Genomic DNA, 12,593 nt, shown 5'->3' on the forward strand with positions numbered 1-12,593 from the left:
TCCCAGCGGGAGTAGTGTAACCCCTGCAGCAAACCCCAGCAATGCCACAGGGTTTCCAGAGTCACGGGGTGAGTCGGGGACAATCCCACTGCCCTGGGGAGCTCGGTGGCTGCTTCCAAGGTGGGCGACCTGTCTGCCAGACCTGCCGACTCCTTCCTACAAACAAGGGGTGGCTTCCTGCCAGCACTGACGGGACACTGCAGAGGCAACTGCTCAGCCCTCCCTGGAGTGTGGCTGCAAGTTCCAGATCCCATCCCAATTGATGGAGCTGCTCAAACCCTCCTTCCTGTCCCCTTCTCTTCCCAGCCCTTAAAGAGCAGGGCCGCTACTGCCATCGGGCTGGGCCAGCCACAGGGGTGGCCTGTGCCCTGGTCTGGCCTTGGGAGGGCTGTGGAGGGGGAGAGTGCAGAGCTGGGACAGGCGATGCCTGTGGGAGGTCAGCAGAGACAAGGACACTTGTTCTGGAGCAGGTGTCCCCAAAGGAGCCACATCATCGCTGGGATGGAGACGATGCAACCAGATGATCTGTCTGCGTCACAGCTCTCTCCCACCTGTGTTTTGTCACACCCAGCCATGGCCTTGCACAGGCACAGCAGTGGCCATGGCATGCTCAGTCCTGCCTGGACCACATTGCCCCCATCCCACCTCATGCAAGGGTGGCATCTTCAGGGGCAGGTATGACAGCAGGCCCTGACCCTGCAGGGCTCATTCCAGACCAAACAAGGGACATGAGGACATCTCAGCGCTGCGGGTGCAGGAGCGCAGGAGCCTTAGGAGGCGCCAACGCAGTCACTGCCAGCAGCAGCCAGGGAGCAGGTCACCCATCTGTCTGGAGATCCATGGGGCCAGGGGCCCTGCCCTGCTCATGCTGAGCACTGCCCAGGGCAGAGTCTGTCCTCATGGGAGCCCCAGGGGAAAGCGCAGTGTGTGGATTCAGGCACAGAGCTGGGATGTGCCACCTCCTGCCACCATGATCTTGGGCAGGGGGGACAGGGAGGGGCTGCTGCTGGCAGGACATCAGTGGGACTGACAGCAGCAGCGGAGTAACGTCTCCCAGGACAAGGACCAGGGGCAGAACAGGGAGTCAGGACCCTCAGGTGTCTGGTGTAGCAGCCACAAAGGGGGCACACCTGGAAGGGGACAGAGGTCAGGCTTTGCACAGCCACCCCTTTCAGGGGACTGGGGACACTGTGGGCCCACCTGTATGGGGTTCCCTGGATATCCCCCCTGTGCCGTGCCCCACACAGCCCCCTGCCTACCACCAGCATCACACCCACAGCGGCTCCTGGCTGTGCCCTGGGGACATGAGGACCAGCCCAACTCATAGGGAAGGTGGGAGGGGATGGGGTATCCCCTGGGGATGTCTCCAAGCCCCGAGGGCTGTCTCTGGTGGCGGCAGCCCTCCCCCCCTCCATCGCAGCCCTCCTGGGCATCTCTCCCTGCAGTGGCAGGGCTGTGGCCAGTCCTAGCCCCACAGGGACAGCCAGGCAACCTGGAGCAGGACCTGCCACTTGCATGGATACTCTCCAACAGCCCTGCAAAGCACAGGATCCTGTTCCCCATCCCCAGCTGACTCCCCACCCCAGGGACCCTCCAAACCTCTGCTGGGCCAAGGTGCCCAGGGTATCCCCGCTGCCATGGGGGCATCACGGGGGGCAGAGCCCACGCTCCCGCGCGCTCCAGCCAGTGGGTGTGAAGCCACCCGCGACCGCAGGCTCGGCCACACCGCCGGTGCCGGGAGCGGGGTGGGACCGGGGCCGGGCGGTGCCGTGCCAGGGCAGGGGCAGCAGCCGCGGGCTGCCCGGCCGGCGGTGCCGCGGGAGCTGTCAGCCCGGCGACGGATAATCCGACGAGACGGGACGGGACGAGGCTGCCGGCCCCGCCGGTGGCTCGCACTTCCCGGCCGGCCCTCGGGGCCTGGGGGCCCGGGCTGCCGAGCAGCGGGGGACGCCGCCGCCAGCCGGGGGGCGCGGGGTCCGGGGCAAGACCCCAGGGGCAACCCGAGGCCGGCGTGCGGCCGCGGCACAGCCGGCGAGCGAGGCGCTGGCCCCGCTCCAGGCGGGGAGTTATATAAGCCCGGGGAGGCCGCGCTCGGGGCAGATGGCGGGGCAGGGGGCGGCCCGGGGCGCGCACCCGCCCGCCCGCCGCAGGCAGGGCCCGGGGGGCCGGCGGGCCGCGAGGGCTGGCCCCGGGGGGGAGCCTGGGCTGTGCCCCGGCCGCCGGCTCCGGCCGGGGGAGCACGTGTGAAGCGGGGCCGAGCGGAGGCGGCCCTGGGATTTGGCACGTTTGCAAGGAGCACTCGAGAGCCCCGGGATGGACGTGGAGGGCCCTGGGCGGTGACGTAAGGACTCGCACGGGCTCGGCTCGGCTCGCCAGCCGGCCCCCATGTCCCCGGGGCCTGCGACGGCCCCGGCGGAGGGAGGCAGGGAGACGGCGGAGGTAAGGAGCCCGGCGGCGGGTGGCCCTGCCGGGGTGGACCTGGCCGCGGGGCGCGGGCGGGCTGGGAGGCCGGGCGGGGAGGCCGGACTCCTCCTCCGGCGAGGGACGTGCACGCCAGGCACACCGGTGGCCCGCGGCGGCTCGGGGTGCGTGGGACGCCGGCCAGCCCCGCCGCGGCCCAGGCGCTGCCGGGACGGCCCCCGCCCTGCCCCCCCACCCCGTACGGCGGCCCGCTGCATGCGAGGGGTCAGCGCGGGGCTCTGTGCCCCCGCCGCCGGGCGTGGGGTCCCCGTGGGGCACCGCTCCCGGAGCGCTCCGTGCAGGGCTGAACTCGGGCCCAGGGGTGCCCGTTTGTCCGTCCCGGCAGCGCCGTGACCGGGCTGTCGGGGCAGGGAGCCCCGCTCCGGGGGCGTCCGTCCGTCCGGGCTGCGTGTCCGTCTGCCCGTCCGCCTGTCCCGGGGGTCGGCCGGCGGGCAGGTGGTGCTGGCGGGGGCCGAGTGCCGCCGGGGGTCCCGGTGCCGGTCCCGGCGGCGGTGCGAGTCTCCACAGAGGCTCGGCGGCGGCGCGGAGCCGGTGCTGACGCGGGGTCGGGCTGCGGCTCCTGCTGCCGGCGGGATCCCTGCGCTGTCCTGGTCCCGGGGCGGTCCCGGTGCCGCTGCGGGGCGGGGCGGGTCGGGATGCCGGTTGGGATCCTGGTGCCGGGGCGGCTCGGGCTCCCGGTGCCGGTGTCGGTGCCCGCCCCGCCGGTCAGGTGACGGCGGCTGGAATTTGACACCGGCGACGGCGGCGGGAGCGGGATGGAGCCGCCGCTGCCCCGCACTGCGCGCCCGCCCGCCAGCACGGGCACCGCACCCCGAGGCGCACCGTGCCCGGGACCCGCACCCCGAGGCTCAGCGGGAGCGGCACCGGCAGCGGCACCGGGAGCAGCGGCGGGAGCCGGTGCCGTCAGGGCAGCGCCGGCCCCCGCCCGCGCCCCGCCCCGGCGCGGCGGCGGCGGGCGGCGGGGGGCGGCGGGGAGTGGAGGCGATGCGGGGCGGCGGCGGCCCGGGGGATGGTCCCCGCCGCGGGCACGGTGAGTGCGGGCCGGGGCGGCGGGCGGCAGCGTCCGCCCCAGCCTGCCGGCGGCGCCGGGCCTCGGCGGCGGCTCGTACCGGAGCTGCGGGGAGGACGGCGGGGGGGCCGTTTCGCCGCCCGCCCCCCCGGCAATACCTGCGGGGCGGTGAAGGGGCTCGGGCCGCCCCCGGGCAGGTCCCCGCCCGGCGGCTCCGGCGGTGGGAAGCGCGGCGGGGCCGGGATTCCCTGCCCGGGCGGGGAGAGGCGGAACCCCGCCGCGGGCGCCCGAGCGGCATAGGGACGGTCTCGCCCGCCTTTGCCCCCGGGCTCCCGCACCGGCCCCGTGGGCACGTCGGGCAGGTCTGTGGCCCGGCTGCCCGGGCGGTGGGCGGGGGAGAGCCCCGGGACGGGGGTGCGCGGGCCGGCGCTGCCGGCGCCCCCCGGCTCTGCTTTTGCCGGCTGGGGCCGAGTCTGGTGGCGCCCGTGTGCCCCACGTGTCCGGCTCCGGCCTCCCGCGGGTTTGCGGGGCGGCTGCCAGCGCCGCGTCACACGTGGGGTCGATGTCTGATCCCCCCCTCACTTCTCCTGCCGGGGCAGCGCGGCGGGATGCCGGGCCTCCGCCGGCTGCACCCGTGCCCGCAGGTGCCCGTGGGGGTCTCCGGGCATCTCCCCACGCTGCCCGGCAGGACCCGCGGCTGCAGGGCTGGCACGGCAAGCAGCGCCGAGCGGCGCCCGAGCATAGCCCCCTCCCAAAAGCGGCCACTGTACGAGCTCAGACCACCACCCAGCGCTGGGGCACGCACGGGCGCGCCGTGGATGTGCTTCGCGTGTGGCTCCTGCCGCCCCCGGGGGCCCGGGGCAGCCCAGGGGGCAGCCGCTCCCCGCTGCCCTGTGGGCAGCGGGGGGGCTCCCACCGGGGCTCTGCACGGGTGGGCGTGGGGTGACCGGCGCGGGAATTACCCCAACACGCTGGTGCTCAGCCCCCAGGTGCAGCACACGTGTGGCCGGGGGTCAGGCAGGTCCTCGCATTGATGGGCCTGATCCTGACCCTGGAAAGGGCTCCTGTGCCTGTTAATGGCCCAGCTGGGCTCTTGCAGGGGTGGCAGGGGCAGACCCCAGCCAGATCCCGCCACCCACATGCGGGAGTTGGGGGTCTGCCGGGGGTGGGGTGCGGATCTGGCATCCCCGTGGGGTGCCCCGGAGCTTGGCTCAGCCCTGCCGGTGCTGGGGGAAAGCAGGGGCCGAGAGGAGTTGCGGAGCCGGCGCGGGCTGCGGGTTGCGCTCTCGGGGAGCTGCCCCCGGGGCCGGGACTCCGTGCTGCGGAGACGCCGGCGGGCCGCATCCGTAGCCCCGGCTCCGGGGCTCCCGGGGGCGAAGGGAGGCTGCCCTCGCCCGGCGCCGCGCCGGCAGCGCTCCCGCCGCACAGCCCGGGGCCGTGCTGCCGCCGGACGGGAGAAGCCTGAACTGCACCGCTGCTCCGTCCCGTCCTATTCCGTCCCGTCCCGTCCCGTCCCGTCCCGCCGGGATGCTGGGGCCGAGGGGCCGCGGCGGGGCGGCCGGCCGCGGGAGTGGGGACCGGGGGGGGGCCTTCCCCTCCCAGCGGGGCGCGGGGACCCTCGCCTGGCCCCTCCGGGGGTGCCGGCCTGGGAAAACCATGACCTGGAGGCAGAGGCTGGCGCGGGGCCACGGGCCGCCACGGGAGCGACGTGCTGCGTGGGCTGTGCTTGGCCAGGCCGTGGCGGCTGGCCCGGCCGGGGGGCCCGGTGCCAGCCCTGCCTGCACCGGGGACGCATCCTGCCTGGTGCACGGCCCCTGCAGGAAGCACATGGGCCTAGCAGTGCCCATCACAGCCCCTTGCCACGGTGTGGCCAGTGCGGGGTGGCACCAGATGCGGCAATCGAGGCTTGGGGACCATCCCCTGAGATGCTGGGGGGACTGGGGAAATGGCTTTTGTGTCCTTGTCCCAGCAGTACCCAGCTGTGTCCCTTCATTTCTTTCCCAGGAGCGCTCTCCTTGGCGTGTCCCTTCCTAGCTTTACTAGAAGCACCTGGGCCATGCCAGGGCAAAGCCATGGAGGGGACGGGCAAACTTCCTGTTGCAGGGTGTCACCGAGCTCCAAGGGGACAGTTCTGGCCTGAGAGACAGGGGATCTGGCAGATGGGCCAAGGAGGGTTCAAGCCTCCTTGGGAGCCCGGGGATCCTGGCTTGGGACACAGGGGCCTCCCTGCACCCCTGGGGAGCTGGGGAAGGAGGTGGCACAGGTGGCACGGGTTCCCCCAAGACCGCACTCGCTGCTCGGCTGGGACCATGCACAGCGGGGACTGAACTCCCTGTGTGTGTCAGGGCAGTGGACGCTGGGCAGTGGTGTTGAGGTGAGCCCAGTGTGGTGGCCTGTGCCCTGCCATGTCCCCACGGGACCTGCCTGCCCATCATGCCCCTTGCGGTCCCACTCACCCGGGCAGCTCTGGGGCTGCGTGTCCCAGCTTGGCGCAGGCAGCGGGCTGGGGAGCCAGTGCAGGGTCAGGGGGTGGCTGCACCCGAGGAGCCTGTGCTAATGGATTTGGAGTTTCCAAGGTCAGGCTCCCACCGCAAGCAAGAAAAACATTCCCAGGGAAGGGCCATGGGAAAGGCCCCCCCCGCCCCCCCCTCCGCGGCACTCCCAGCCCCAGCCACTGCTTCACGGCCCAGCCTGGCATCCCAGGCCGCTCGTGCAAGGAGGTGGCTGCATCCCCCTGAGGAGAGGTGCTGGGTACAGGCTGGGCCACCCCAGCTGCGAAATCTCTTGGAAGGGGTGCACAGGGTGATGAGGGTGCTTGGCTGTGCGGGAAGGAGATGGAGGGGGGGGTCATGCATGGGGTGCAGGAGGTGTTATGGAGTGCTGGGGGGTGAGGGAGGGGATCCATGCTTGTCAGGGGCAGGGAAGAGGTGTGTCGCTCCCAGGCAGCCCGCTCGATGCCCACTCCATCCCCTTCGCATGGACACTGACCCCCATCTCTGCGCTTGCAGCCAGCATGGAGCAGCGAGCAGGGCCACCAGAGCCGAGACCTGCAGGACCCACCACGCACCTGCAGCCCAAGGTGAGCCCAGGCCTGGCTGGCCATGATGGCCGGGACCACACATCCCCATCCCCAGCTCATGGAGCTTTGTCCCTGGTGGGGGAACTCTGGTCAGGGTTCATGCCACTGTGCTGTGCCTTGTTGCAGGAGGGGACATTGTGGAAGCTTCTTACCATCCTCTCACTGCTGGCCGGGCTGGCCACGGGCACTCTGCAAACCCCACACTGCAATGAGACGCTGGACACAGCCCCCACGCCGCGGGGCATGGCCACCGCCAGCCCAGCTGTGGAGGATGGCGTGGAGGTACCGCTCACCGCTGCCTGGAGCCAGCTGTACGGTGCGTGTTGGGGCAGGACCCCCAGCCTGGGCATGGTAGCCCTGAGCGTGGGTGGTTTGGGAGCTGCTGTGGGGAGCCCCAGCCCACACAGGGCTGCCTCTGCACATCGGGGCCAGGCTGGTGGTGGGGGACATGTGGGGTGCTTCATGCTGGGGATGATGGCAGAGCCCAGGGAATGAGAAGATGCTTTCCTGGGCACCCATCTGTACCGCTGCCCTGCAGGCATCCAGCCAGTGCTGTGGTGTGGTGGTCAGGAGGGGTCTGCAGGGCACAACGGGGGATGGGCAGGCTCAGCAGGCCCCAGGAGGGCAGTGAGCGCGGGGTGGGGTCTGACACTGCTGTCCCCTCTGTGCAGGGGACAACATGACGACGGGTGGCCCGGGCACCACAGAGCTGGTGGAGGACCTGCTGCTGCGTGCTGAGCGCTCACCGCCGGGGACCAGCAAAAACAAGAAGGGGTCAGGGAAACCCTTACGGGCAGCCCGTGGGCGCAACTGCCACATCCGCAACCTGATGGTGAAGGTGCGCGACCTGGGCTTGGGCTTCAACTCGGACGAGATTGTGCTTTTCAAGTACTGCAGTGGGTCCTGCCACCGAGCACGCAGCAACTACGACCTGACGCTGGGCAGCCTGCTGCGGCAGCAGCTCATCACCCCGGGGCCGCAGGAGCGGGTCCTCAGCCACCCCTGCTGCCGGCCCACCCGCTACGAGGCTGTCTCCTTCATGGATGTGCAGAACACATGGCAGACGGTGGAGAAGCTCTCAGCAGCCGAATGCAGATGCATTGGTTGAGGAGGGGGCCACCAGCTCAGCTCAGCCCTGGCTCGATGCTTGGTGACAGACCCTAGTTTGCCACGCTCAGTTGCACCGGCGCTCAGAGGAATGGTCTGGCAGAGGCTGGTGCCCCTGGTTTTACGTGGCCACGAGGGACGAAATGGAGCCATGACAGGGGATGGGCAGCCAAGCCCCCTCCTGCTCGGTGCCATGCAGCTGGTGCTGCCAGGGTCCTGCCTGGGTGCACCCCGGCTCAACCCTGGGAGAGGAGCTGGAGCAGGTATGGAGCATCCCTGCTGCTGGCAGAGGCCTGCCAGCCCAGTGTCCGCCAGCAGTGCCCAGCTTGGCTGCACCCTGCTTGGACTGCTGCTCTGGCACTCCCTGCTTTAGGGTAGCCGGGTCCAAGTGTCACCCAAGCTTCAGAGTGGGACAGAAGAGGAGCAAAACCTCCTGTCCCCTCGGGCACCCTGGGGCTGGTGGTGGCCGGAGCTGCCCTGCAGGGCGGGAGCATCCCCGAGGACAGGAGTGCAGCGGGGCCAGCCAAACCACACCAGCGCACAGGGTGGGGGACCTGCACCCACCGGGGCTGGCGGCAGCCCTCAGTGCTCCGGTGGGGCACAGGCACTCACTGGGACCCCTGCCCGGCTCCCAGGGGGGTGGCAGGGCCCCCCCGCAGCCCCCACCATGCTGCGGCACTAAACTATTTATTACTCTAAATTATTTATTTATTGTTCTCGAGCGGCAGCTCCTATTTATGACTTTGGGCCCCCGGGGGCCGCGTTAATTTAACCCCAGCGCTGCCGTGAAGCCCTGGGCAGCGCCCCGGCGCCCCGTGCCCCCCGCCCCCTTTTTCTATTATTTGTAAAATGGGAGGGATAAGCTCTATTTTTGTACAGTCGCCTTTTCCCGTAGCAATAAAGCGATGGGCTGCGCGTCCAACTCCTGTCCGTGCCCGCGATGGGGGGTGCCCGGGGCTGGCAGCGGGAGGCTGGGGGCCGTGCTGAGCGGGGCCCCCGCCGGCGCTGCCCGTGGGGGGCGGGGGCGGCTCCCGGTGCCCGGCAGGGGCCGCGCGTGGGCCGGGACTACCGCTCCCGGCGTGCGGCGCGGCGCTGCGGCAGGTCCCGGGCTGCCCGGCCGCGCCTGCGGGGCAGCGGGGCGTGGCGGTGCCGGAGCGGAGCGGGGAGGCGGTGCCGCTCGGGGCGTCCCTCGGGCGCCTCCCGGCCCGACCGCCGCTGCCCGCCGCGCCGGTGCCGCCGCCCTCGTCGGGGCGGGGAGGCGGGTCCCGCCGCGATGCGGCTGCCCGTGCGCCGCCGCTGTCGCCCGCCCGCCGCCGCCGCCTCCTGAGCGCCGCCGCAGCCATGGAGCGGAGGGCGGAGGCGCCGCCGCCGCCGCAGGGCCTCGACTTCACCGTGGAGAACGTAGAGAAGGTGGGCCCGCCGCCCCGAGCCCCCGGCCCGCCCGCGGCGTTGGCGAGGCGGGTGACCGCGGGCGCGGGATGCTCATGCTGCCGCGGGGGGGGGCGGGGGGGGGCACCTTGCGCGGCGGTGCCGGCCGCGGGGGCGGGGGTGTCGGCGTGCCCGGTGCCCTGCCCGCACGGGGGCGGCGGGGACCCGCCTGCGCGCCCGGGGGGTCCGGTGCGCGGCGCGGGAGGTGGAGCCGCCGGGCCCGGTGCGGCCGGGCAGCCCGGGCCGGGAAAATGATGTGGCAGAAATGGGAGCGGGAGGGAGGAGTTGTGCCTCCGGCGGGCGGCCGCTGGGTCGCCGTGCTGCAGCGCCGGGCTGGGAGAGCCTGCGGGTCTGTCCCGGCCGCGGGACCAGCGGCATCGGTGTGATGCTCGACATGGTCAGTGTCTCCATCAGGCAGGGAAGGGACTCTCAGCAGGTGCTAGGAATTACAGCTGGGAAAAGCCTTCAGAGGGCAGATGGCCCAGCGGTGCCTTTCTGAACCTGGAATCGAGCACCCCTGCTCCTGCTGATGCTTGAGGTCCTGCTAAGCAGCTGCAGGGTGAGAGGACCAAGGTCATGATTGCCAAAACCTGGTATCCAGGGAATGACCACTGCAGACTGAGGCCTGCTGGCATCACGCTGCTGCTGGGAAGAGCCCCAGGCAGCCCCGTGTGACCTGGGGTTCATCATGGAGGCCGAGCAGGGCACCCCAGCCAGCACCCGGGGAGGCAGCCGAGCGAAAAAACCTGTCCCTTCTGCCAGCTTGGGGGTGATGGGGGCAGGGCAGCCGAGGCTGCATCCCTGAAGGGCAAACAGCAATGGAGAGCTTCTCCCTTCCACTCACCCTGTAGCCAGACAGCCGCTCAAAGACCAACAAGCCTGTCAATCCATAGTTCGGTCCCCAGACAGCTAGTGGGAATCCCAGTGTCCTCATTTTTCCTCGATAAGAATAGATTGAGTTCCTTGCCAAAGCAATGCCCATGGGTGTGCCGGTGGGCACATGGCTTGTGTTTCACACCCGTCCCTCCCCAGCAGCTTGCTCGGCCTTGTGGGGGGTGTCGGGTCAGGGATGTCAGGTCTACCTGGGCACTGGGTTACCTTTGTGGCCGCAGGTGAGACACAGCCCACCTCTTCCAGGGAGACAGCGACAGAGCGTGGCTGGGGGGATTAACTGATGTCTGGAAAATGCTACATTAATGCAACCTTCTGCAGCTTAATCTGCATATATCCAGGGCTGCTGGATGATTTTTCCTCCGACTTCCTTTCTCTTCGGCAGACACAAACCGCTCCTTTGTTTGCACCAACAATGAAGCACACACTTGCCCGGGAAGGGTGGGCAGTGCCAGGGCAGGGGGCATCTGGCGCTGGCTGGGTGAGGTGGGGCTGTGCTGAGAGGCAGCTCGCTCTCAGCACACTGCTCTGGTTTTAGTCTTCTGCTGCTTGGGAGGAGGCAAAGATGCCCTCTAGGATGCTTGTCTCCCCTCCCCCAGCCGGCCCAGCTTCTCCCGGGTCTCCATAGGCTTTGCCATCTCAGTGATGTCCTCTAAGGTGCGGCTGTGGGCCGCGAGGCTCTGAGCTGCTGGATGGGGGCAGCAGTACTGTCTTTCCCAGAGGGAGAAACACGGTGTGGGATCAGAGGTTCAGCAGCTCAGAGCCCTCCTGTGTGTCTCTTTTCAAGGGAGGGCTGTGGAGTCTTCCTGGTAAAAAGCGAAGGAAAGGTGCGCTTTGCTGAGAGCTGGGCTGGTGGGAGGCAGGTGGGTAGAGCTGCTTTGTCAGAGGTGATGCTGGCAGATAGATGAAGCTTCTACTGGCCTGGGCTGTTCTGCCTGCCGTGTTTTGTGCATGGCTCTATTAATAACACTGAATACTAATTAAAGTCAGGGTTTGACTCCACGTTGAGTCAGTGATAAGTGCTCGGGTTAGGAACAGCGTAAGGAGCTGGTTATCCCTCAAGTCAGAGGGTCGAAGCCTCTCCAAGTCACCTGCAGTAGAAGTCATCATGTGTGGCAGTTGTAGCCAGGGCAGTCTCTGGTGAGATCGCACCTGTCATGCTCTTCTGATGGTTTTTGTGGAGAGGATTCACATCCCTAGAAGACCCTTCTGTACCCCTGCTGTTTATTATGCGGTGTCCTGGGCAAATGCACCTGCAGTTTTGCAGGGCTCTGGGTGCCCATGTAGCTGAAGAGGATCATTGCTGTATTTATCCAGCATGACTTGTGCCAGAGGGAGGCAGTTAGATGCCTCCAGCTGTGACCAGTGGTTGCGGGGAGGTGGGAGGGTGCAGATGCTGTAGGCTGGGCCACTGCTGCCCTTTGCCAGCCATCAGGTCTGAAAGGCTGCGGGCAGCTGCCTTGGTTCCCAGGGGGGTGTCAGGTTCAGGTGCTGCACTTCAAGAGCCATCTGAAAGTTGCTCCCTGTATTTTTTTGCTTTGTTTTTTTCCATAGGGAGCTCTCCCCTGATACAGGGAAAGAGTGGGGCTGTGCTGGGGCTGAGCTGTTGCAGTATGGTTACTGCGTCAGTGTCCCCCCAGTCCTAGCTGAGGGCTGCTCGGCTGCTTTTTGTTTCCATCTGAGCCTGACCTAGATGCTGCTCTGGCTTCAGCACAGCTAGAGCAGGCTGGCACGGCCATGGTGTTGTAGACCTGCTGGGTGGCCGGCAGCTCTGGGCTGGCTCTGCTTCCCTGCACCTGCTGCTGAGCAGGGCTCTGCTGCTGCAGTTGGAGGGATGGGAGGGAAGGGAAGGCTGGGCAAGCTGAGGGCTTCAGGCTGTAAGGATGCTCAGCCTCCCCATGCCTAAACGGTGCAGTCTGGTTTGTGACCTGCATGTGCTTTTGTGTGCCCAAGGGCTGTCCCCGCTGTGACTGACAGCCTGGTGATGGGGTGACTCTGCCCTGTGGAGGTGACACTCCTGCTGCAGTATGAGCCCTGCTCTGGTGAAGGTTGATTGCAGACATTAGGTCCCTGCTGGCTGTGTCTGTCTCGGAGGAGTAGTGCACAAGCAGGACTTGTGCCTTGTATTTCTGGTCTCCCCCGGTCAAGGGTAGCAGCACCTAACACTGCAGTATTGGCCAGGAGAAGAGGACTGCGAGACCCTCTACCTGTTTTCAGTGCAATTGAATCTGCCCCCCGCAATACCCCCCTTTTTGAAATAAGAAAGAAGGCAGTGCCATTCCTCCATGAATTTCCCAAGTGCCTGCTTTCACCCGCTTTTTTTTGTCTGATTCCTTCCAGGTCTTTCCTCCCTTGGCCTGCCTCCCATCCTCTGGGGTGTTTGTAATATTCACTGACATCTTTTCCCTAGCACATTAGCGGTCTGGCGTCTTCTGGTCCTTCCAGATTGCCATGTGCCTCTCTGGAGATGCTTGATGAACGCACAGAGTCTCTCTGGCAGGATGGGTAGGCGGGATGTCATGGAGCTAACATCCGGAGCCTACTGTGATGGGAGAGGGGTGGCTTTGATCACCGCTCCTCAGAGATGCTGAGCCTTGA

At 68.2% G+C, this 12,593-nt stretch overlaps 2 protein-coding genes across 5 annotated transcripts in view; both read left to right on the forward strand.

Annotated features, from left to right (window-relative positions):
* Positions 1 to 2,120: 2,120 nt before the first annotated feature.
* On the forward strand, positions 2,121 to 8,585 carry ARTN (artemin). 2 transcript variants are annotated; one of them, XM_055724730.1, is made up of 4 exons: positions 2,121 to 2,439; positions 6,499 to 6,569; positions 6,696 to 6,885; positions 7,241 to 8,585. In XM_055724730.1, the coding sequence occupies exons 2-4, from the start codon at positions 6,504 to 6,506 to the stop codon at positions 7,675 to 7,677; spliced, it is 693 nt and encodes a 230-aa protein (XP_055580705.1). In that variant the 5' UTR covers positions 2,121 to 2,439; positions 6,499 to 6,503; the 3' UTR covers positions 7,678 to 8,585. The 2 variants fall into 2 exon arrangements, with proteins under 2 accessions (XP_055580705.1, XP_055580704.1); XM_055724729.1 differs by lacking the exon at positions 2,121 to 2,439 and having other exon boundaries at positions 6,379 to 6,569.
* A 220-nt stretch (positions 8,586 to 8,805) lies between these two features.
* IPO13 (importin 13) overlaps positions 8,806 to 12,593 on the forward strand; it is a 32,206-nt gene continuing 28,418 nt past the window's right edge. For 2 of the 3 annotated variants that reach the window (XM_055724726.1, XM_055724727.1), the window contains exon 1: positions 8,807 to 9,086. In XM_055724726.1, coding sequence (XP_055580701.1) covers positions 9,018 to 9,086 — 69 coding nt within the window. In that variant the 5' untranslated portion in view covers positions 8,807 to 9,017. Of the gene's footprint in view, positions 9,087 to 12,593 lie in introns of all 3 variants that reach the window. The other variant, XR_008734744.1, reaches the window with a different exon arrangement.

The sequence above is a fragment of the Falco cherrug genome, chromosome 12 (assembly GCF_023634085.1).
Source record: "Falco cherrug isolate bFalChe1 chromosome 12, bFalChe1.pri, whole genome shotgun sequence".
In the NCBI taxonomy this organism is placed as follows: Eukaryota; Metazoa; Chordata; class Aves; order Falconiformes; family Falconidae; genus Falco; species Falco cherrug.

Coding starts and splice junctions, on each gene's coding strand:
- ARTN (XM_055724730.1), top strand. CDS start 6,504: ATGGAGCAGCGAGCAGGGCCACCAGAGCCGAGACCTGCAGGACCCACC. Junction 6,570..6,695: donor CCACGCACCTGCAGCCCAAG/GTGAGCCCAGGC, acceptor GCCTTGTTGCAG/GAGGGGACATTGTGGAAGCT. Junction 6,886..7,240: donor TGCCTGGAGCCAGCTGTACG/GTGCGTGTTGGG, acceptor CCCTCTGTGCAG/GGGACAACATGACGACGGGT.